The sequence below is a fragment of the Periplaneta americana genome, chromosome 3 (genome assembly GCF_040183065.1).
Source record: "Periplaneta americana isolate PAMFEO1 chromosome 3, P.americana_PAMFEO1_priV1, whole genome shotgun sequence".
Taxonomy (NCBI): Eukaryota; Metazoa; Arthropoda; class Insecta; order Blattodea; family Blattidae; genus Periplaneta; species Periplaneta americana.
This window is the reverse complement of record NC_091119.1, coordinates 3,329,514-3,354,358: the sequence shown is the minus strand read 5'-3', so window position 1 is coordinate 3,354,358 and position 24,845 is coordinate 3,329,514. Positions and strand designations below refer to the sequence as shown.

Here is a 24,845-nt window from a genome sequence, read left to right as displayed (position 1 = left end):
AACTATCTAATGTTTGCATATTTACTACGTATTGAGCTTCGTGATTATATATACTAGACTGTGGTGTTTAATTCTTGTCTTCTTCCTCCATTCTTCTCTTGCCTCCCAGTCCCGTTCTTCCAAGCCTCTCTCCTTCATTCCACTTCTTATATCGTCCATCCAGGTTTTCTTGGTCTTCCCCTCTTTTCTCTTCTTGCGGAATCCATTCCAAAATCTGTCTGGGCAATCTTGTTTCTGGCATTCTACGTACATGGCCACACCAGTCTAATTGCTTGTAGATAACGAAATCTAACAATGTACTATTAACTCCCATTTCTTGTCTAATGGTTGTGTTTCGAATTTTTTCCAATTTAGAATGTCTAGTGAAACGTCTAAAACAATTCATTTCAGTGGAGAGAAGTTTCAATCTCAGATTCGTGTTTAAATGACACGTTTCCGCCCCATATGTTATAATACTCCTTATCATAGATTTATAGATTTGGAGTTTTGTTTCAATTGTTATTGTCTTATTCCACCAAACCCCATTTAACATACCTATTGCCGATCTACCTTTCTGAATTCTATATTTTATGTCACTTTTCTGGCTGTATGTTGAGTTAATTTTTACCGCCAAATATTCACGCTCCTCGCATCCTTTGATACATCCCATTCCAACAACAACAACAATAATAATAATAATAATAATAATAATAATAATAATAATAATAATAATAATAACAGTGATTAAAAATGTAGCACGTATGGGTGAATCCAGAAATGCATATAGAGTGTTAGTCGGGAGACGTGAGGGAAAAAAGACCTTTGGGGAGGCCGAGACGTAGATGGGAGGATAATATTAAAATGGAGTTGAGGGAAGTGGGGTATGATGCTAGGGACTGGTTTAATTTTTCTCAGGATAGGGACCGATGGCGGGCTTATGTGAAGGCGGCAGTGAACTTCCCTGTTCTCTAAAAGCCATTTGTAAGTTAAGTAATTAATTATAATTATCATTAACGGCTCAATTATAATTGAGCCGTTCAGAGCAAGAGTGGTGTAAGTAAAAATTAGGGTTAAAGTAAACATTCTGTAAAATACAGCACAAAGTAGCAATTAATATTCAATTTATTTAAACTATTAGTAGTCAGTGAATAGCAAGAAGACCATATTAATTGCTACTTTGCACTGTATTTTACAGAATTTTTACTTTAAACCTCATTACCCAATTTTGACTTATACCACTTTTGCTCTGAACGGCTCAATTATTTATTTATTTGTGTATTGATATTTATTTATTTACTGCACAACAGCAGTTGACCAATAAAAGTCCAGCACAGAGATACAAATAATAATAATAATAATAATAATAATAATAATAATAATAATAATAATAATAATAATAATAATAATAATAATAATAATAATATGAGGAACGCTCAAAGTGGCGGCTGCTCTGCAAGAACTAATAATTTACGAGTAAAATGGATTTTGTTGTCTTGTTTCCATTGAAATAAGCACGACAAGCTCATGTTTTAACAGTGTATGGTTTGCGTTGTAAGATTTTTTTTGCTTGTTCCTCAGTAAATGAACCCACGATCCGCCATTTGGATGCTGAAAACATGTATTTATTTTTTAAAATTCGGAGTACATTTTAAAAATAAAAATACTTTCTATTTACTTTGTATGTTGGGAATGCAGAAATAACATAAAAAGACCGTCTCTGCGCACATGAATTATTTGTTGCAACATGAGTTGAGATCGCTTGCTTTTTAATAAAATACATTAAGTCATATTTATCACTGATGTTAATGATTATGCCTTTAAAATGGTTAAAACCACTTCTTGCTACTCTGCTTTTCTGCCGACAAAGACAAAGACAAAATAATTCGGAGCAGGTATGCGGTAAGATGCGTATACGCCGTTAGGAGCCAAAACACGTTCTCTAAAAGCAAGACCAGTTGATGGAGGACGTGGCAGTGAAGTAAACGCTTGCACACTTCGGAGACGACTTCCGCACTGACAAAGTGGGTACAGTCTGCTTCAGTAGTCAGTATAAAGTTGCAATTTAAAGCTATTTAGAGGAGTAGTGGGTACAGTGAGACACAAAATATTAAGACATATGTATGCAAGTGATACTTGAAGTATTTTTAAAATCAAGTGCAATAGAAATAGACATTAAAACATGGAGTATAATAATACATAAACAGAAATGTTAATAGATGAAGGACATAATATACAATACGTGCTTGTCAAAAAAATGCAAATGTCTCACTGTTCCCATTCAGGAGGGTACAGTGAGACACCACAGTGTCTATTAACGGACATTGAAATGATTTACATTTATTTCAAAAGAAAGGAAAGCTTGCTGTCTCTTTATCTTCACATGTTCAGTAGGCTTATTTATAATCATTTTGATGTCTGACTTCGAAATCATTGAAACATCTGGAACATTTGGAAAAGTGAATTTTCCATGACATTTCAAACTTTTGCGAAAAAATGAAATTAATTTTTGGTGACAACAAAGCTTATGATTATAAGAATTTAATGTAATTAGTTATTATTTTTTAACATTTTCTTAAATTTTGTGAATAATTTTTTATTTACGAAACCATTAAAATGTAATGTATCCATTATTTTAAGCTACAGTTGCTAAATTGGTTACTAGTATGTTCATTTTTAATGTTAGTTACTGGTAAATGTAATATAATTACAGTTTGTTTTTGCAAATCATTGGTACATGGGAACAGTGAGACGTCTCAGTGTACCCTTCAATGGCATGTCTCACTGTTCCCTTTACGCATAGTTCATTTCAAAATGCCGCCATCACTTCAAAATTAAAACATGAAAGACGAAACCTTGCCAAACATAATCTCAAATACCATAGTATTAGGTAACAAAACATTCATATTTATATCTCATTTGTATATCCAATATAACCTACATTAAATTAAACACAAGCCAAAATTTTACTTCTAGAGTGAAAAATTACGAATTATTTTTTATCACTCACCTTTATAACTAGAATCAAATCGAGTATGAAAATACTGTTACTTATGCAACATACAACTCCACTGTTACCAACATCTCAACATCAAAATTTACCATCTAATAAAAAAATGTCTCACTGTTCACCCTGTCTTACTGTACCCACTTCTCCTCTACCTTCTTCATTATAGCGGCTAGAATCCAGAGAAAATAAACAATGAACTGCCAAAAATACTGATGGTAGAGCATTAATAACTTAAGAAAAAAAATCAATGTTTTTCTGTAACTGTCAAGGGTTTCAGAGAAAAAAAAATGTGTTTTGTGAGTCTAACTTTTTTGAAAATGAGAATAGTCATTGTTTACTTTGCCCGATACGTACTCTGAAGCAGTCATTTGTTCCCTGTTATATAGTGGCATGTTTAGGGATAAGGTCGTTGGCAATGGCATTCACGTTCAGTCGAATTTAGACTACTATCAATCTTAAAAACATTGTACTTTACAAATTAAAAATAAAATTATAAGAAATAATTGAATTTGACTACACATTTTGTTCAGTAAACCGATAAGTACGGTTTATATAATTTTGACAGTTCATATCTTTTGCTCCTTGTATAGACGAATTGGACTATCACCTTTACTTTTTAACTTCGCTCTAGAGTATGCCATTAGGGAACTCCAGGATAATAGGGAGGGTTTGGAATTGAACGAGTTACATCAGCTGCTTGTATATGCGGATGACGTGAATATGTTAGGAGAAAATCCACAAACGATTAGGGAAAACACGGGAATTTTACTGGAAGCAATTGAAGAGATAGGTTTGGAAGTAAATCCCGAAAAGACTAAGTATATGATTATGTCTCGTGACGGGAATATTGTACGAAATGGAAATATAAAAATTTGAAATTTATCTTTTGAAGAGGTGGAAAAATTAAAATATCTTGGAGAAACGGTAACAAATATAAATGATACTTGGGAGGAAATTAAACATAGAATAAATATGGGAAATGCCTGTTATTATTCGATTGAGAAGCTTTTATCATCCAGTCTGCTGTCAAAAAATCTGAAAGTTAGAATTTATAAAACAGTTATATTACCGGTTGTTCTGTATGGTTGTAAATCTTGGACTGTCACTTTGAGAGAGGAACATATGTTAAGGGTGTTTGAGAATAAGGTTCTTAGGAAAATATTTGGGGCTAAGAGGGATGAAGTTACAGGAGAATGGAGAAAGTTACACAACACAGAACTGCATGCATTCATTATATTCTTCACCTGACATAATTAGGAACATTGAATTCAGACGTTTGAGATGGGCAGGACATGTAGCACGTATGGGCGAATTCAGAAAAGCATATAGAGTGTTAGTTTGGAGGCCGGAGGGGAAAAGACCTTTGGGGAGGCCGAGACGTAGATGGGAGGATAATATTAAAATGGATTTGAGGGAGGTGGGATATGATGATAGAGAATGGATTAATCTTGCTCAGGATAGGGACCAATGGCGGGCTTATGTGAGGGCGGCAATGAACCTCCGGGTTCCTTAAAAGCCAGTAAGTAAGTATAGACGAATTGGACATTGCTCGTTTGTACATATTACGCTCTCCAGAGGACTGAGATGAAGCTATGAATGATAGAAGTGAAAGTCAGTTTTTATATACTTGTTTTCAGTCTTTCAAACGACTAAACTAGAAGCCTAAGCAGAAGCATTTATTTCGTTTCGTATAAATAAACCCAAAGCTTTTGCTACAAAGTACTACGTACTCCGCCACTGCCGCGGAATAGCGCTTGGTCATGGGCTGATTAACTGATTGGATTATTTCCGAGGTTTTCCCCAAGCGTAAGGCGAATGTCTGGTTGTCTGTGCCGAATATTCGTTCTCATCCCACCACATACCATCTCGCTATCATCATTTCCATAATTTTTTATTTGTGAAATCGAATGAGACTTGTAGATCTATATTTCGGGAATAGATATTTCTCAGGAATGATTTAGAAATGGCGTTGTGACTGAAAAATAACTTGTATTTGGTCTCATATTTAAAACTTGCAGTGTTTTCACTCTATGTTATTGCAGATGCTTGCATACTGTAATGATCTTTTGTTTGTTCATGTTAAAGACAAAAAAAGTAATATGCCAGCTGTTGGTAGTAAGAAGGATGTGGCGGTGGAGTTAATAAATAGTAATGCCTTGCTTACGTGAAGGTCAGTTTTCTCCCTCGTATAGCGTATGACGCAGTGGGGTAATAGTAGACAAGATACAGGAACCAGATGTAGGACTCATCATTTTTTACGTTACTACAACTCCATTATTCTCTGCTTTCCCAAACCATCGATATCTGTATTTCCTTCCTTCTTATTTCGTTTTCTCTAAGTGGAGCTTAGCTTCTTGGTCTCGTTCACAGTGGCGAAAACAACATTTCTTATTTCACTTTTACTTTAATTTGTTGGTATGTAATTATTTATTCCATTCGTCACTTTAATTCTTTGGAATTTAATTTCATATTTCATTCGCCACTGTAATTCATCGGCATGTAATTCGTTATTTGATTGCCTACTGAAATTCGTTGTCATATAATTCCTTATTCAACTCCCTTATTCGTTGGTATATAATTCCTTATTTCATTGACTAATTTAATTCGTTGGTATATAATTCCTTATTTCATTCGCTAATTTAATTCGTTGGTATATAATTCCTTATTTCATTCACTAATTTAATTCGTTGGTATATAATTCCTTATTTCATTCACTAATTTAATTCGTTGGTATATAATTCCTTATTTCATTGACTAATTTAATTCGTTGGTATATAATTCCTTATTTCATTCACTAATTTAATTCGTTGGTATATAATTCCTTATTTCATTCGCTAATTTAATTCGTTGGTATATAATTCCTTATTTCATTCGCTAATTTAATTCGTTGGTATTTCATTCACTAATTTAATTCGTTGGTATATAATTCCTTATTTCATTCACTAATTTAATTCGTTGGTATATAATTCCTTATTTCATTCGCTAATTTAATTCGTTGGTATATAATTCCTTATTTCATTGACTAATTTAATTCGTTGGTATATAATTCCTTATTTCATTCGCTAATTTAATTCGTTGGTATATAATTCCTTATTTCATTGACTAATTTAATTCGTTGGTATATAATTCCTTATTTCATTCGCTAATTTAATTCGTTGGTATATAATTCCTTATTTCATTCGCTAATTTCATTCGTTGGTATATAATTCCTTAATTCATTCACTAATTTAATTCGTTGGTATATAATTCCTTATTTCATTCGCTAATTTAATTCGTTGGTATATAATTCCTTATATCATTGACTAATTTAATTCGTTGGTATATAATTCCTTATTTCATTCGCTAATTTAATTTGTTGGTATATAATTCCTTATTTCATTCACTAATTTAATTCGTTGGTATATAATTCCTTATTTCATTGACTAATTTAATTCGTTGGTATATAATTCTTTATTTCATTGACTAATTTAATTCGTTGGTATATAATTCCTTATTTCATTCGCTAATTTAATTCGTTGGTATATAATTCCTTATTTCTTTCACTAATTTAATTCGTTGGTATATAATTCCTTATTTGATTGACTAATTTAATTCGTTGATATATAATTCCTTATTTCATTGATTAATTTAATTCGTTGGTATATAATTCCTTATTTCAGTCACTAATTTAATTCGTTGGTATATAATTCCTTATTTCATTGACTAATTTAATTCGTTGGTATATAATTCCTTATGTCATTGACTAATTTAATTCGTTGGTATATAATTCCTTATGTCATTGACTAATTTAATTCGTTGGTATATAATTCCTTATTTCATTCGCTAATTTAATTCGTTGGTATATAATTCCTTATTTCATTGACTAATTTAATTCGTTGGTATATAATTCCTTATTTCATTCGCTAATTTAATTCGTTGGTATATAATTCCTTAATTCATTCACTAATTTAATTCGTTGGTATATAATTCCTTATTTCATTCGCTGATTTAATTCGTTGGTATATAATTCCTTATATCATTGACTAATTTAATTCGTTGGTATATAATTCCTTATTTCATTCGCTAATTTAATTTGTTGGTATATAATTCCTTATTTCATTCACTAATTTAATTCGTTGGTATATAATTCCTTATTTCATTGACTAATTTAATTCGTTGGTATATAATTCTTTATTTCATTGACTAATTTAATTCGTTGGTATATAATTCCTTATTTCATTTGCTAATTTAATTCGTTGGTATATAATTCCTTATTTCTTTCACTAATTTAATTCGTTGGTATATAATTCCTTATTTCATTGACTAATTTAATTCGTTGATATATAATTCCTTATTTCATTGATTAATTTAATTCGTTGGTATATAATTCCTTATTTCAGTCACTAATTTAATTCGTTGGTATATAATTCCTTATTTCATTGACTAATTTCATTCGTTGGTATATAATTCCTTATGTCATTGACTAATTTAATTCGTTGGTATATAATTCCTTATGTCATTGACTAATTTAATTCGTTGGTATATAATTCCTTATTTCATTCGCTAATTTAATTCGTTGGTATATAATTCCTTATTTCATTCGCTAATTTAATTCGTTGGTATATAATTCCTTATTTCATTCGCTAATTTAATTCGTTGGTATATAATTCCTTATTTCATTCGCTAATTTAATTCGTTGGTATATAATTCCTTATTTCATTGGCTAATTTCATTCGTTGGTATATAATTCCTTATTTCATTCGCTGATTTAATTCGTTGGTATATAATTCCTTATTTCATTCGCTAATTTAATTCGTTGGTATATAATTCCTTATTTCATTGACTAATTTAATTCGTTGGTATATAATTCGTTATTTCATTGACTAATTTAATTCGTTGGTATATAATTCCTTATTTCATTGACTAATTTAATTCGTTGGTATATAATTCCTTATTTCATTCGCTAATTTAATTCGTTGGTATATAATTCCTTATTTCATTGACTAATTTAATTCGTTAGTATATAATTCCTTATTTCATTGACTAATTTAATTCGTTGGTATATAATTCCTTATTTCATTCGCTAATTTAATTCGTTGGTATATAATTCCTTATTTCATTCGCTAATTTAATTCGTTGGTATATAATTCCTTATTTCATTGACTAATTTAATTCGTTGGTATATAATTCCTTATTTCATTGACTAATTTAATTCGTTGTTATATAATTCCTTATTTCATTCGCTAATTTAATTCGTTGGTATATAATTCCTTATTTCATTGACTAATTTAATTCGTTGGTATATAATTCCTTATTTCATTGATTAATTTAATTCGTTGGTATATAATTCCTTATTTCACCTGCAACTTCAATTCTTTCTAATGTAATTTCATATTTCGTTCGTTACTTCAATTTTTTGGTATGTAGTTTCTATTTTATTTGCCACTTCAATTAATTGACATAGAGGGTTCGGTTCAAAATCTACTTAATGGACTTTTTGGTGAAACTGAGTTACATAAAAATTCGTATAAAAGTAAGACTCAGCTGCAAAACCTGCTTCATGCATGAAGGTAGTAGTGATATTCCGGTTCAGAATCTACCTATTGCAACGACAAATAAGAATGCATGTTTTAAGGTCGATAGTAACGCGTGTGTTTTCGCTTAGTAACATAATAGCGTTCACAGACTTCAGAAAGTCTTTCTGCGGTATTATTAAACGACGAAGAAAAATATATTTTCCTTTGACAAGAATTGTTTACACGTACTCATTTCAACATTGGATTTGTTCACTCACTCACTCACTCACTCACTCACTCACTCACTCACTCACTCACTCACTCACTCACTCACTCATCCATATAATTTATCTTCTGTTCTTTCATTCTTGGGATAGGTTCAGTGTAGGCCTACATATTAAATGATAAAGAAGAGCAAAAAGTAGTTTTTAAATTTCTGAAGTCTATACAAGATAACGTATTTCCCTCCCATAACATAGAGAATAATGAAAATTAATTTTGTGCGATATCCTGCGTATTTGCTTGGTTTCCGCACAAAACCAATCCGCGGAAAGTCTAAAATTCCACATTCAGTATTCCCAACCTAACACACATAACATTTTCCCTCTTCTTACCGCTTAAGTGACATATTGATTTTACTGCTTTAAGCTTTTAACATATTATTTTTAGACACGTTCAATATAGTAATAATTATAAATTGCAATTTCACCTAAATTGCACTGTTAATTATTGTTTTTAAATATTTGCAAAAATTAAGTAAACTCTACAACTCCACTAAAGTTACTGCATTCGTGATGCAAGTAACATTAAGGAAGCCGTGAAAAAATCAACAAGATTCCAGACTTATCATAGACTGGGGGAAAAAAGAGACAGACGTATATCACGGCCTGCTGGAATATAGTAAACACAGAAAACATTTTAAAGCAACGATGTTGAAGATAGATATTTTTGTTTTGCAAATTTGCCGTCATTGAACAGAAACCAAGATGGAGATTTCATTGCAACTAATTAGAAATTCCTCTTTCAGGTATGTAATAAACGATCTTCGCACAAAATAATGTACGATACACGAGCGGTATGTTTTCTTTCAATTCTCGGAAATTAAAAAAGCTCAACTACGTTTTGCTTTTTCAAACTTTTCCTCGAACTTGAAAACTTCAACATACCGCTCTTGTAACGCATATTACTATAGTACGAGTCGCTAATGGCGGACGAAGGCAGTAATTTTGCGTGTCAAAACAACGTGAGGGCCGGAAGTTAATATTTATACTTGTTTTTTTTTTTTGAAAGATGGGACATGACAGGAGCGTTGCGATCGGAAAAACAACTGAATGTCACATAGCGTGGTAGGCCTGTTGCTATGGTAACAACGGTTGAGTTGCCAAACTTACCGTTTCCACGTGGCGAGTGCTTAATAGCTCTCTTGGCGACATTTATTGTGCACACAACTCGTACATTGGTACGTTTCGTCTTCGATTCTCTGTCAATTTTTATATTGTTTTCTTACCTTCGCGTCAATTGTCAATGAATATTGTGACAGCGACGTGAGAATCGAGCTCACGACCAGCGTCCCGCAAGAAAGCAGATCGCACAGGCTCCACGGAACATTGAGTGACGTCGCGCGGTGGAGAGAAGAGAGAGGGTGTATTACGTCACGCGACGAGTCTGCGCGCGCAGCTGCTACTTGACGCAGTGAATGTGGAACGACCTTCTCGACTATTCCAGACGTCTGTCGATGTAGAGATATTGAGATAATTCTCTACACACCTGTAGAAGGTTCTCGCAACTATGATTTTGCTATAAAAGAGCAGGCGCCAGCGAACTAGAGTTTCAGAGTTTTCAGTTATTCAGTCAGTGAGAAAGCCAGAGCAAGCAAGCCAGCCGGAGTTCGACTCGAGTGTGCGTCCGCATCTGCGTCAGCATCCGAAGGCCTGAGTTCGAGTGCAGTGGACCGCAGTTGGAGGGACCTGAGTTCGAGTGCAGTGGACCGCAGTTGGAGGGACCCGAGTTCGAGTACAGTGAACTGTCTCTGAAGGTCTGTGGTTCGAGATACCGTGAACTCGAGTGACTGAGATAGAAGAACTGTGAACTGAGAACTGATAGTTCTGATTTGTAAATAGTGCTTTGTAAATATTAGTTAAGATTAACAGTTCATTGTTGTGCGTAATAGTCCAAGCAAACTGTCATTGTCATCGGTGGAGTGCTATAACGAATACTGTGTTGAGTGAAGATCCAATTGTTGACGAGAGCGTTTAAGGTGAATTGTAGAAAAGAATTATTGTTGTGACGAATAAATTACATTGTTGTTACTAATAAAATTCACAATATTTTAACGTCAGCCATCTTAACGACAATTGCTAGCTTCCATCAGCTGGCAGCGTGGTAGTCCATATTGGCAACATGGCACTGTAGTTCCAAGCTCGACCGCTGAACTGTCATGTCCCATCTTTCAAAAAAACAAGTATAGTGCCTTACCCTTTGAAACGTATCCGTGGCTCACGTGCACATCTTTTATCTGTAATAGTGAGTGACCATTCCGCTACAATTTACGAATCGATCACGATGATGTTGTGCCAAGTGGTGGATATAATGTGAACAAAAGAAGGCAGTGAAGCTCGAAATGGTCTGCTGTACTGACAAAGGTCAAAGGAAATGTTAATACTTCTGTGGTCAAGCTGGGAGTAGTAAATAACTTACATAAACGTAATAATTCCGGTGCGTCAGTTTCTATGTATTTTTCGAGCTATCGGAGAGAAATATTAAACTATTTTCCAAAGTATCTGGAAAACAAATTTGTAGTGATCTAAATCCAGGGGCGGCCCGTCCTTATGTGCTACAGTGCTACAGCACAATGATAATTTTTGCTCAAATAATGTATTTGCAATACCACCATAGTATCTGATCTGCCATTTGACAATTTCCCGTGGTTATGTTCATGACGCGTTATAGAGTGTTTAGTCTTCGCTCTTAGCTCTTTGGTGCCTCAGGGGGTACAATGTGCTACTCAAAACTCTACATGAGAATGTAGACAATTAATGCGCATGTGCGAAGCTGAAATCACTGCCCTGATTGGCTATTTTTACTATGGGAAGTGCTGTAGTCAGCTTCAGCACAACACAGCTTGGAGATTGCAAAAGTAAAGCGTAACGAGAGAATGCTTGTTTGTGGAAGAACTCGGAACTATTTACAATGTAGGCCTATTTGGTAATTCAAGTGTCCGACTGCTGCTGCCGTCTACCTGGTTTTTGAGGTTCCTCCTGAATCAGTCGGCAAGCGACGGAGAATGGAACCCCAGAAAACTGAAGCCAAGGAAGTATGTGACCGTATAATTCAGAAAACTACTCACCGTTTCCAGTCTTTAAGCTATCTAGATGCAACAAAATTGTTAAACAGCAAATTTTCTGGCAATTTTTGGATAGCCTAATTTTCCTGAACGCGAACTTGAAGTTGCTGTCAACAGCTATACTGTACTGAACAAAAGAGTGTTAAAGACACAACTTTGAGTTCTATACGAAACACCTGCCTTCCGGAATATAGATAGAGCCATGGTGGAAACATAGTATGTTTCTATGTTTCCACCATGGATAGAGCTGTTCAATTGTTACGATACATAGCCTCCAACAATTCACAGGATCCATTCTGTGAAGTAACACTGTCAATAGAAAAGAGTATGATATCCAAGTTGAAGGGTTTAACACAAGGTTAATTGACAGGTTCTGCAGTAGGAAGGAACGTCGTATGGATTTCATATTTCGTCACTAGGCGAGTCTCAAATTAAGATAAATACATATAAGTGTATACAGGAGGCCAATATAGAAATTGTAGCACACTCATTATTTTGACCACCAGCCGCTACTGTCTAAATCGTACATCAAATGTTCAGTTCTTTATTCTACGTGTTGAATCATTGTATGAAATGTTTATGTAGGCGAAATATTGTGACGCTGTAAAACTATAGACTATACCATACATTCTGAAGAAGAGGCGCTTTTCTATATCCATAACAAGAAAACGTAAGTTTTTAGTTTATCGCCATTACTCTGAACTGTTTCTAGTCTACGCTCAGATCGCAGTTATTCGGGTGTCGGGTGCCTTTGTTCAAATTCAACAAAGACGAATCAATTTATTAATTCAATTCAATTCAATTTATTTGGCCATTAGACATACAGTTTCAGGATTCGTCAGAATACATTGAAAAACATATAAATACATTTTAAAAAACACTAATGAAAGAAACGGTAAAATTTAAATAATACAATGAAAACATGAAATAATTTGGAACTTTTAAATTAAAGAAAACTAACTAAATTGCAATTAAACTTATTTATTAAAATACAATTTCATACAAATTTGTGTTGAAGAACTCAGCAACAGAATAACAAGGATTATTTATTAACCAATTGTAAAATCTAGTTTTGAAGCTATTGATTGGTAATTTGTAATATTGACTGGGGAGCTTATTATATAATTTCATCCCCATAATTAAAAAGTTTGTGTTGCTCTTGTGTAATCTACAATCTGGAATATTAATTTGTTCACTATTTCTAATTTCACGATCATGTATATTGGCCACTAATGAGTAATTGTCGATATTTTGTCGAGTGAAAAGTACTAGATCATATTATATTATATACAAATTTATGATTGTTAAAATCTGTGATTGTCTGAAAATTGGCCGACAATGTTCCAGATAGTTTGATTTACATAAAATTCTAATGGCTTTCTTTTGTAAAATCAACACGCTTCCAATTTTGGTTCCATTTCCCCAGAAAATTAGGGCATATCGGATTATCGACTGAAAGAAAGAATCCTGTCGGAATGGATATAAAATATAATATTTTACTTGAAAAATAATTGTATAATTTCAAGGGAAAAATTGTTCCGGGGCCGGGTATCGATCCCGGGACCTCTGGTTGAACGTACGTCCCGGGATCGATACCCGACCCCGGAACAATTTTTCCCTTGAAATTATTCAAATCTGCTTTACAGGGAGCTTCACCTGAAAGACTAGATTTGCAAAATAATTGTAGTTTGTATTCGAAGATCTTAGATTAAAAAGAGCACAAAATGGCGATTATAGTGACTGAAATCAATTTCTTCTTCCATCTCATTGTAGGCTAATATTGGCAACGAAATAAACATCTTAAACTTGTATTATAAAAGTTATTGACTTCTTATTTTTATCGATTAGGATCGTAGTTATTTAAATATTTAATTGAGCTGAATAATCATGAAATAAAATATATGGTTGAAATTGAAAACATCTTTCAAACAAAGTTCCAGTATCTAATAGGTAGGGACCGGATTTTTATGTAATATAAAGGTGTGAAATATGTACATATTTATGTAAGAAAAATAAGCTGAATATGTACCAAAATATGTAAAATCATGAAAATATTTAATATCAATATCTGGCGGGTCTAGGAAAGGTAAGACTCTCCAGTTGTGATTTCATAGAGCACCCGACTTTTTTACCGCACACTTGACACATTACTATTTTTCCATCTGTAGTGAAAGCTTCGTCCATCGCAATCCATGATTTTATTTTTGTCGTTAGGGTTGAAGATACAGGGGTCATTTTAGTTAGTTAAAAGCAGTAGATAAACTCACTTGCACTTTATACTGTAAGTACTAAACTAGAGAACTGAGTGAAATGAATGACACAACAGAACTGCAAGCACTGTTTCGCTTTACTGGATTAGGAGAAAATAAGAGATGTTGGACACATCCATTTTAGCTGCTCCCTTTAAGAAACAAAGTACCTGCTAAAACCTCAAACTATAGGCATTTACAAACTGTTGTTTGAAAAGTGACATTCCTGTCTCATTCAGAAGGGTAGGATTATTCCAGCCGAGAACCATACTTTCTAATTGCTCAGAAAATCCCATTTCCGTATAGGTCTACTAAATTTAAAGTAAAGAGGTAAAGCATCAACCTGAAAAGATATTTATTTTAATCTTTCAACATATTTCCAGTTTGTTCCTTTACTCCAGAGCAGTGCTTTACTCCAGCTTCTTTTCAAAGTCGGCTACTTTATTGTGGCTCATGTCAGACTTGACACGGGTTTTCCCTGGAAGGATTAGGAAGAGAGTGGGTAAGGTTGCAAATTGCATGGGAACGGCTTGTTAAGACGTATGTAGAACAATTATATCCCTTCTTGGGTAAGTAAAAAGGTTTTTTTTTTTTTTATAATCTGTGTATTTCAAATTGTAAACTTCCCCAGCAGAAGTTTTTTTTTTTTCCCCATATAGTGGAGTAGAAATGAATAAAACCCCTAAATATGTAGATTTATGTAATATCAAGCCATAATATGTAATGTGGGGTAAATATGTAAAACTATGTAGTATCAAATTTTAATATATTAATGGTAATTACAAGATTCGCAAAGACTTGTTGTTTATATACGGTTAGGTTGAAAGGAATATAATATGTAATTACATAAAAATCTGTTCCCTAGTAATAGGATTTACGTAAATGATATGGAAGAAAATAATTTGAAGTTCGTCTTAGAAGATAAGTCAAGGGCGCGTAAGCGGTGTAGGCTACTAGTCTGTCAAACTATCGACCGTACCAAAATGTAGCAGAATATTTAATAATTGTGACCAAGACTTAATGTCCTTTCCACCAATATGCACACAATTAATTTGAAACATTTCTATACCGTCACTCAACAGACCTACATTTTTTTTTCCTTGTGAAAAGGGTAGACTTTCTCCGAAGCTCAGAACGTGTTGGATAAGCAGTTTCAGGTCATTCAAACTTTATTATAATATTAGAGATTGTACAACAAATAAGAACGCCACTGTATTGGGCAGACAATAGGATTTGAATATCGGGGTTATGTCCGCCATTCCCTTGTTCAGCAAACACCATTCTTTCTGCGACAACATGCCCCTTATTTTGCAGACAGCGTCTTGGAATATTCCTAATTTCTTGCGCAATTTCATCTTCCTGTTGCTGGAGGGTTGTTGGGTGTGCCACGAGAATTCGTTCTTAGGAGCCGCGCAACAGAAAGTCGGGAGGATTGAAATCTTTGGATCGTGGAGGCCATATTGTGGGAAGTGCCTACTGATGACACGATCTGTGTAACTTATTGTTTTGCAGAGGTGTACAACTGTAGATATGAGGCGGTGCGCCATTCTGCACGAAAATTATGTTTTCAAGATCCAGATTTCTCAGTTTATGGGTGAGAAAGTTCTGCAGCAAATTGTAATCGTGCTTCCCGTTTACTGTGATAGTCTCTATTATTCTTCCATTATTTTCTTCTTAGAAGAAATATATACCAATGATGAATTGCGAAGTGAAATCACACAGTACAGTGACTTTCAAATCATAAAGACCTTGTTGAATTAAAACCTGGGAGTCAATTTCAAATCCTGCAATTACGTGTGTTAACTCTACCATTGAGAAAAAAGTGTGTTTCGTTTGTCCAGAAAACTCTGTCCAGCCAATGATTATTATGTTGACTATCTGCTAACACAAATAAAGCAAAATCATATCTGTTTTGCTTTTCACTTTCGTTGAGAGCGAACACTGGTTTTTGATGATGAAGATACACACTGTGCTACAACGAATTTGAAGGTGACTAGCATTACTAATTTCTGCTTATTTCACCACTTGTCTGAAGCACTTCAGCAGCAGCGACATCATTGATTACCTTTGGTCTTCCAAATTGTTTGTTAATTATCAGCAACAGAACCAATTTTCTTAAACCGTATTATTGAATCCCCGTAATTACGACTGGAATATGGGCCTAAGTGTTCTACATTTTCTCAGACCTTGAAAAAGATTCCTATTTCTTTCATAGCATTGATCCAGCTGTATCCTACGTAACATTTAATGATAGAACCATGGCTTAAAACTTCAGAATTCTTGTAGTAGTAGTAGTACTGTTTTAATCGACAAAATAGAAGCTATACAACAACAACAACATCAACATCAATGGCACGACAGCCCTTCATGAGCCCTGGCCTTCAGAAGTTTTCGCCATTCCTCCCTATCCAATGCCAAACTTCTCCAATTTCTAACACCCAAAGTCTTGATGTCATCCATCACACAGTCTTCCCATCTCAATCTCGGTCTACCAACCTTCCTTCTTTCCATCGGAGTAAATGTAAAAACTCTCTTCGCAACCCTATCATCTTGCATTCTCACAACATGCCCGGCCCAATCCAATCTTCTTATGTTTATGAATTTAACAATGTCCGGCTCATTATATAATCTGCACAGTTCGAAATTATATCTTCTTCTCCATGTTCCGTTTTCTCTAACTGGTCCAAATATTTGCCTAAGAATCTTTCTTTCAAATGTACATAATAATGTCGCATCTGACTTCGACAATGGCCAAGTCTCAGATGCGTAAGATAGTACAGACCTTATAAGAGTTTTATACATCATAACTTTTGTATTCCTGAATATAATTTGAGATTTCATATGTCTTCTAAGACCATAAAAGCATCTATTGGCAGATAATATTCGTTTTTTTATTTCAGAAGTAACATTATTTTTGTTGTTAATTTCAGAGCCAAGATAGATAAAACTATGGGCAGTTTCAAATTTAAAAGAGCCTATTTCCAAGTAAGGGGGTCCATTTATATTAGCTCTCGTGACTAGCATATACTTTGTTTTTTCTTCATTAATTTGTAAATGCATCTTTCTTGCTGCCTTTTCCAGCTTAATAAAGGCCTCTTTCATTGCTGCCTGACTTCTTCCTATGATATCTAAGTCGAAAATAGAAGCTATGGAAATGCAAAAAGTAAGAAATGGAAAACCCCATTGTTTGCCCAGTACGGTGACGTTTTTGTTTTTTTCTACCTGAAATATAATATTTATAGCGCTTTAAAATTTGAGTGACGTTTATTGACCTTATACTTTAGATTTTGAACGAACTTGTAAATCATTGCAAATGAAAAATTACATCGTTCCAGAGAATTTCCAGACTGATGTTAAACAAGTCTTTATCAGTCTCTATACGTTTTCTGTTATCTGCTTAGGATAACAAACACGATAAAAATAAGTAAGAAGCTTCTTTATATTTCATGTATTCTGTGAAAAAAATCAGTTGCTGATTCAGATTTATAGTACTGTAGTAGCTATTGGCGCTGCTTTGATACGAAGCAAAACTGTGCCAACTGTAGGAGTGTAATGTAATAGTTTACAGAACATCCATCATGGCGGACGATCGATCCTATTTTTGGAGACGGAGATGATTATGAAAGGGGAATATTGGTGGAATGACGAGGGGAAAACGGGGAAACTCCGAAGACAACAGTCACAACCCTGCCGTTGTCTGCCACAAATGCAACTCCGCAATGGGCGAGGTTTGAACTCGGCTCCGTGGTCGTCGTAACTCTACAAATGGAAAAATGTCAATGTAATAGATAACTACTGAAGACCGGAACGCAAGTTTGCACTATTTTTGGCTGCCAAGGTGGTCTAATGGCTAGAGAACTGAACTTACAGTTCTGTGGACCTGGGTTCGATTCCGGCGTCCCCCTGATTTATAACTTGTATTGGGCAAGTCCTTGGTCCAGGTAACAGGGGTTTTCTCGGAAGCTCTGGCATCCGAACATATTCCCACAGTCGCGAAGCTCAATACGTAGTAAATATGCAAACATTAGATAGTTGCTCACCACTAGGATCGCTAATATCGCCTCATTACAGGCAATGCAAAATAGTACCGTCACATTCTATTGTTTCTAGCACCCTCAAAACTCAAGCTTCGTGACTGTATATAGTAGACTGTGATATCTCCATTGTCTTATCTCACTGGTAAGGGCGCCCGCAGGATCCAATCTCAGTGGTAACAAGATGGAAATGGATAACGTGGAGACAGAAAACTGGACATTAAAATAGCCAGTTCTGAAATCTAAATTACCTTGCGCACGCATTCATAGTTTAAAGCAATCGCTTTTGTTGAATCGTTTACCGAGGGTTTGAAAAAACATGTATCGAATACATAGAAAAAAAAACGCGTGAAAAATCAGTCTACACAACTGACTTCATATGGGTGAATAACGAAAAATCAGGTATTCGCTGTTAGTTTTAAAAAAATCCACTCTTTTCTTACTGATTATGGTGAAATTATGCAGAAATTGTGACAAAACGCAAGAATACTCTTAGCAGCGTCGTTACAATGCATAGAAAATTTAGAGTTGTACAACTTTCCTACTGGGAATTTTCGCTTTTAGGATGACGTCTGTTATTTATTTATTTATTTATTTATTTATTTATTTAACATGGTAGAGATAAGGCCATCAGGCCTTCTCTTCCCCTCTACCAGGGGATTACAACTACAATATTAAGAATACAATTACAATTATAATTACAATTAATATTAAATTTACAAATACAATAAAAATCAAAGTACTAAAAGATTAACTGGTTAATAAAAGCTAGACAGTTTATTGTAAAAGTTAAGAAGAGAGAAGCATTTCTTTTATTGATTAAGTAAAAATTAAACCTACTCTACGCAGTAAGAAAATGCTTAATAAGCTTGCTTTTGAACGCCACTAAATTCCGACAGTTACTGCTCATAATGCTATTCAGTCTTTCCTATTTTCTGCCTTCCTCTTCGTTTCCTCATATGATCCATATATCTTAATGTCGTCTATCATCTGATATCTTCTTCTACCCCGAACTCTTCTCCCGTTCACCATTCCTTCCAATGCAGTAGGCAGTTTCTTCTCAGCCATTGACCCAACCAATTCCTTTTCCTCTTCCTGATCAGTTTCAGCATCATTCTTTCTTTACCCACTCTTTCCAACACAGCTTCATTTCTTATTCTGTCTGTCCACTTCACACGTTCCATTCTTTTCCATATCCACATATCGCTTCTCTTATAACCAAGGCACCATAGTCCATACATGCTTATTAATTCACAGAACAGTTTGGAAAGCTTATTCATTATATGTGATTATAATATAATTTAATACTTATCACTTTTCCTAATGATCGCATATCTTAAAATCAATTAATTGTTTATAAATAAAGAAGACTTATCTTTCCTGTCTTCATGTAACTGTAGGATGTAGCAGATTGTACTGAACCTAACTAGGTTTAGGGATTTTTGTAGACTAGCCGCTATGTTGGTACCTCCTGGCGGAAATTGTATCGAAGTAACCTTGCGCTAGACGTGACGGTTTTAAAACAAATGTTTTATGCATATAAAATAAAGAGCAGAGTATTATGTTAAAACTTTTAGTATTACAATAATTTCATTCTTTCTAGATAACACTTCAAATATGAGTAAATTTGAATTAAATAGGGACTATTTTCTGTGACAAATTAGTGACCTATAACGAATGAAAACATTGCAACAACAGAGCCTCGAGAGTCGAGGCGAAAGTGGGAGCTGTTGTAAATGTGAGGTGATTGGGTGCAGGGTAGTGTGTTTTGTGTGAGATAAATGGTTTGCGTACTTTTTTGGTGTTAATATATGGAAAGTGAGATCTAAGTCACGTAGACCATTCAGATGTAATCGAAATTTTAAACAAGTTTTGTGAATGACCAACGGGTGACAGAGTATTGATCTTCCAGATTGGCTTTGTTTTTCTCATCTGAGTACAGGTTAGTTTTGTGAGCTTCATGTGTTGTATTATAGGTTACTGTCTTTAAATCATTAATGCCATTCATTTTTCCGTATTGTTAATACTAATTTAAATATCTAGTTTCCCAGTTTCTAAAATAAATATCAATAAGATGCTGCCATATTTTGCTCAACGTTTGGTTTCACTTTTGAAATGTCATATGGAATAATAAAGTTATATTGACAACCACACTAACATGTTGTACGACTTCATATTATTTTAATTAAAAATTATAATACATTCCCTTATAGCAGCCCTATATAAAGTTGTTTTATTTCTTCCTGTGTCAGGAAAGATGAAAACACTGAATTTTTAGAGGATGTTTGTAAGAAGATAATTATACTTTCAGAATGTCGTACCCCAGAACAGTTGATCGACATGTGATTTGATTCCGAATTGTGTCAACTTGGACTGTCATCAGAATGACTCAGCCATGGTTAGGGAATTTCGTTTTATTGAAATTTAATTGTTTATTTGTTTTGAGGCTGACATTTAATTATATTTGGCATGCTGTAGTTAGTTTCTGAGAATTCATTAAGAATATAGATATCAAACCAAACAGGTAAATAAGAACCTTAATTTTAAGAAATGTTGATCTCTACGTGAACGTGCATGTATGTCGTTACCCAGTTTATTCTACAGTTATGTGCCAAATATTTGCATGAAATTAGTGTGACATTGCTAGCCATAATGTGCAATTTGCAAATCTTTTTTTTGAACATGTTGGGCTTTTAAACTATTAACATATTGTTTGACATTAGCCTATTTTATTGTAAACCTGGAAATAATGAAATTTATTTGTGTTCTATATTTTACATCTAAGCAATGGAATGAAAGCATTACTCACATGGTATCATAGGCCTAAAGCAATTAAACAAATTTAAACATCCTTTGGGATGAAACTAAGTGTTGTGAGCCACACAGCCACACAGAGTAATCATACTCAGTAAAAAAATTAAATAATTAAGTTAACAGGCACATTCCAATTCAAACACGAAGAAGCCAGGAAGATAACCGAAATGTTTCTCTGTGGCTGAATGGCTCACATCACCCAAGAAAAATCATTTATGGTAGACTAGGTATTATCATGTAGGTAAGCCACAACTGCTCTAAGTCTGCATGGAATAATTTATGGTGTAACAATAGACATTTTGCAAGAAGGAACGCTAGATTTACGTCCCAGTGGCCAAATTTGCTAGGGGCTTATTGCAATAGGTTACGTCATTAGTTTATATCTTGCATGAAATTGCTTAAGGCAATCCGGAATAATGCTGTGAAGCATTCTTACAAGCATTTACTGCAGTGGCATTCTAACATTTCTCTTCCTTGTGTCCAGTACAGTTAGCGAAGGCCAACTTAAACGTGTGTGTAGGCTTACTGTGTGTTTCATGAGTTGGTCATTGAGGAAAAATAACATTTTAAGAATAAGTTTTTGTTTTTGCTACTATAGGCTAGGCCTATTTATAAACAGATTAAAATTTTATGATATTAAAGATACGACCTAGATTAATTTACATCTTATTTATCAAATGGGAAACAAAAAGTAGAAATAAGTAGGTCTATACAAAATAGTCACAATGTTATTCAGAATTTAGGCATATTTAATATGAGGCGTTCAGAAGTCAACATGATTAACTCCTTTTCCAAAGATTTTGAGATATTCAAGGTTAAAGTTAAATAATCATAATCATTTATTACATCCACTGATCATATACATGATATGGGACATGTCATATTTACAAACTAATAATTAATTACATAATATACATAAAAGCAATAACTATAATTAAATGCAACACAAATACAAATATAAAAAACTTGGAACTTGATTGAAGAAAACCACAGGTCGGTTGATTTCGGCTATGAGTCCCGTTTGCAGTATTTCTTGAAGTCAGGAGTCAATTTTAACCATCGCGTCTTTCATGAGAAGACATCCTTCTCGAAGTCAGGATCTGGAAAAGAGGAAGTAAAGTCTTTTGAAGTAAGGCATTCTTTTTCTATTCAGTTATGATAATTTTCAATAAATTCATTCATACTCTAAAATCAGTTTTTGATTAAAATTTTATAAAGAGCTTTCTTAAATTTCTGATGTGCAGATATTTCTTTAAGATAATTTGGTAGGCTAGGCCTATTGTACATAAGAAGACCAGCATGAATGAAACTGTTTTTATATAGAGTTGTGTTAAAACTTTCAATGAAAATATTATCTTTATTTCTTGTATTGTGCTGGTGTGTGTCTGAATTTGTAGGAAAGCTGTGCAAATTGTATTTGATAAAATGTAAGGTTTCATAAATATAAATACAGGGTAATGGCAAGATATGTAATTTTTTGAAGAATGGTCTGCAGCTGGTAGTTTGAGACACTTGAACTATGGCTCTAATAGCTCTCTTTTGTAGTTTAAATATTTGGATTGCATTGGGTGAATTACCCCAAAAGATTATACCATACGTTAGGATAGAGTGAAAGTATGCAAAATACAATGTACGAGCAGATTCACTTGATGATGCTACACATAATTGATTCTGTGATGTAGTCAAGAAGAATATTGCATTTTATGGGCTTTTTGCTCAACTATGGAATTAATCACATTGATCACTGAAAATATGGTCAATTTAATACATTGCCAACTTAGAATCTCTGAAATAACCAAAAGTGGAGTTAATCATGTTGACTTCTGAACGCCTCATAGGCCTATGTAGTTCCTCAGGATCAATTTTAGATCCATTAGTGCTTGTAGTTATATTAAGGATTTAGCCTTAACCATAATAATTTATCTCAGGTGGTAATTTTGTTTGTATTAATGTAGGTGTAAGTCTAAATTATCTCAAGTAAACAAGATCATCGCTTTATAAACATTTATAGTGTTAACTTAAATTTATTGGCATAATGAATGAATTGTTTAGTGCAAATAAACTAGCGCTTATTGTTGTTAAAGTCAGTGTAATCAATTTTAGTACTACAAAAAGTAGTGCTCAGTTTTCCTACATTTAGATTAAATGGAAGCGATCTAGATAATCCTTAAACACAAAGTTTCTTGATTTGGAATTGGATAAGCCTAATCACTCGAACTGGAAACACACATAAGTCTTAGAATATTATTTGTTAAATCGAGCAGTGCCTGTTACGGATTAGGCCTAAATGGATTAAACATGTGTAAAGTTATTTTATTTTTTCTGTCTGTTCTAGTTAATCACAACTAGGCTATTAATGTACTTATTTCTGTACGATAAAGTTTACTTAGGCTAATTAAAAAAAAAAAAGAATTCATATCTTCTGTTCAACTGATGAATTGTTTATATTTGTAAATTGAATTAATCTGCTTAGGGCTACTATATAGTTATTACCAGTATATAGGCTATTTTTGTATTTTATTTGTTCCACATCTCAGATCTAGTGCTGATGTAAGGTCTATGGAATACAGCAGATGAAATGAAAATGAAAGATATTGAAGTTGATCATACTGTTTGTAATGTGTAGCCTACAGTATGTGTGTTTTCTAAGATTTTCTTGTATCGGTAGTTATAGTTTTGACATTAAGTACAGGTCTTTCATCAACCTACTAGAAATGTTATACTATTTGTAGATCTTACTCGATTCATTATTGTCACAACTACAAAGGTCATTGAAAATTCTAAGAGTGATCCCCTCCTAAAGAAAAATTATTTTCCACCCATTAGGATTAATTGTAATGAGCTCTATGTGTTTATTTTTATACTAAATTTATATTTGTAGGGACCAGTAATTACTGTAGGCCTACTTGTCATAATTATAGACATACCCAACATTACGGATCTACATATCAGCTCCATTGTGATAGAAGCAGGAAAACTTCTATGTAAGATCCATTACCAAGAGCTAGCTATTTTTTTTAAGACAGGGCTCATGCAGAACTGGAAACTTGGGATATCTCTACATCTTTGACACCGTGCCAATACCCAGAAAGCTCCCACTACAATAAACAGTGCGAATGTCTTAAATCATACTGTTTAGCTATTTGGAACATTATCATGATGGTGGTAGTACTGCTTTAAGGGGAGAGGATGGTATTTTTTGGTGAAAAAATGAGTAAATTAAAAAAAAAAAAAAATTCTGTAAAATACTCTGTGATATGTGTGGAATGCATAGCATAACATTTTGTGGGTATTTGTGCCCTTATCGGTTGTTGAGTCGCCATTTTTAAACTTCCTGCGTTATGGATTTTTAAATCACTCGTCCACTTTTATTGTTGTTTCCGGTAAATTAAATTTTCAATTTTTTTTCTTTAAAATACCCTTTGATATGTGTGGAATGCATTGCATAATATTTTGTGGGTATTTATGCTCTTATCGGATGTTTTAACGTCATTTTTAAACTTCTGCGCTATGTTTTTTTTAAATCACACGTCCGCTTTTATCGGTTTCCAGTAACTTCATTTTTTTTTTTGCTACATTGCCAGATAAAAATGGATATAATTTCTGAACTATTAAAGATACATGCATGAAATTTAGAACACACATTCTTTAGACTATTAGGACTATTAACAGAATTTTGTTAATTAATTTCATTTTAAAAATACGTCCGTTTGTTTGCAAGAAAGGAAATCAGAAAATTCTTATTAAATTTTAATTGTATATTTTACAAACATAGGGACTAATATCAAAATTCTGTTACAGACAGTTGTAGAACATGCTTTTGCAAATACATTGCAAAACGTTGTTTGAATCTATCTTTAAAAACGGTTTAGATATATCGGTTTTAGTACAATCCTGCATTGGGTATATTTTTTTTCAAATTTG

General features: G+C 33.6%; 1 protein-coding gene across 5 annotated transcripts in view; it reads left to right on the top strand.

The window, feature by feature from the left end:
• LOC138695756 (uncharacterized) overlaps positions 1-24,845 on the top strand; it is a 171,602-nt gene that overhangs the window by 28,965 nt on the left and 117,792 nt on the right. Inside the window, exons 1-2 of one of the 5 annotated variants that reach the window (XM_069819927.1) lie at positions 19,742-20,049; positions 20,419-20,505. The exons of 3 other annotated variants lie outside the window; for them this stretch is intronic. In XM_069819927.1, the coding sequence (XP_069676028.1) occupies positions 20,503-20,505 (3 nt within the window). In that variant the 5' untranslated portion in view covers positions 19,742-20,049; positions 20,419-20,502. Of the gene's footprint in view, positions 1-19,741; positions 20,050-20,418; positions 20,506-24,845 lie in introns of those variants that run through there. One more of the 5 variants, XM_069819928.1, reaches the window with a different exon arrangement.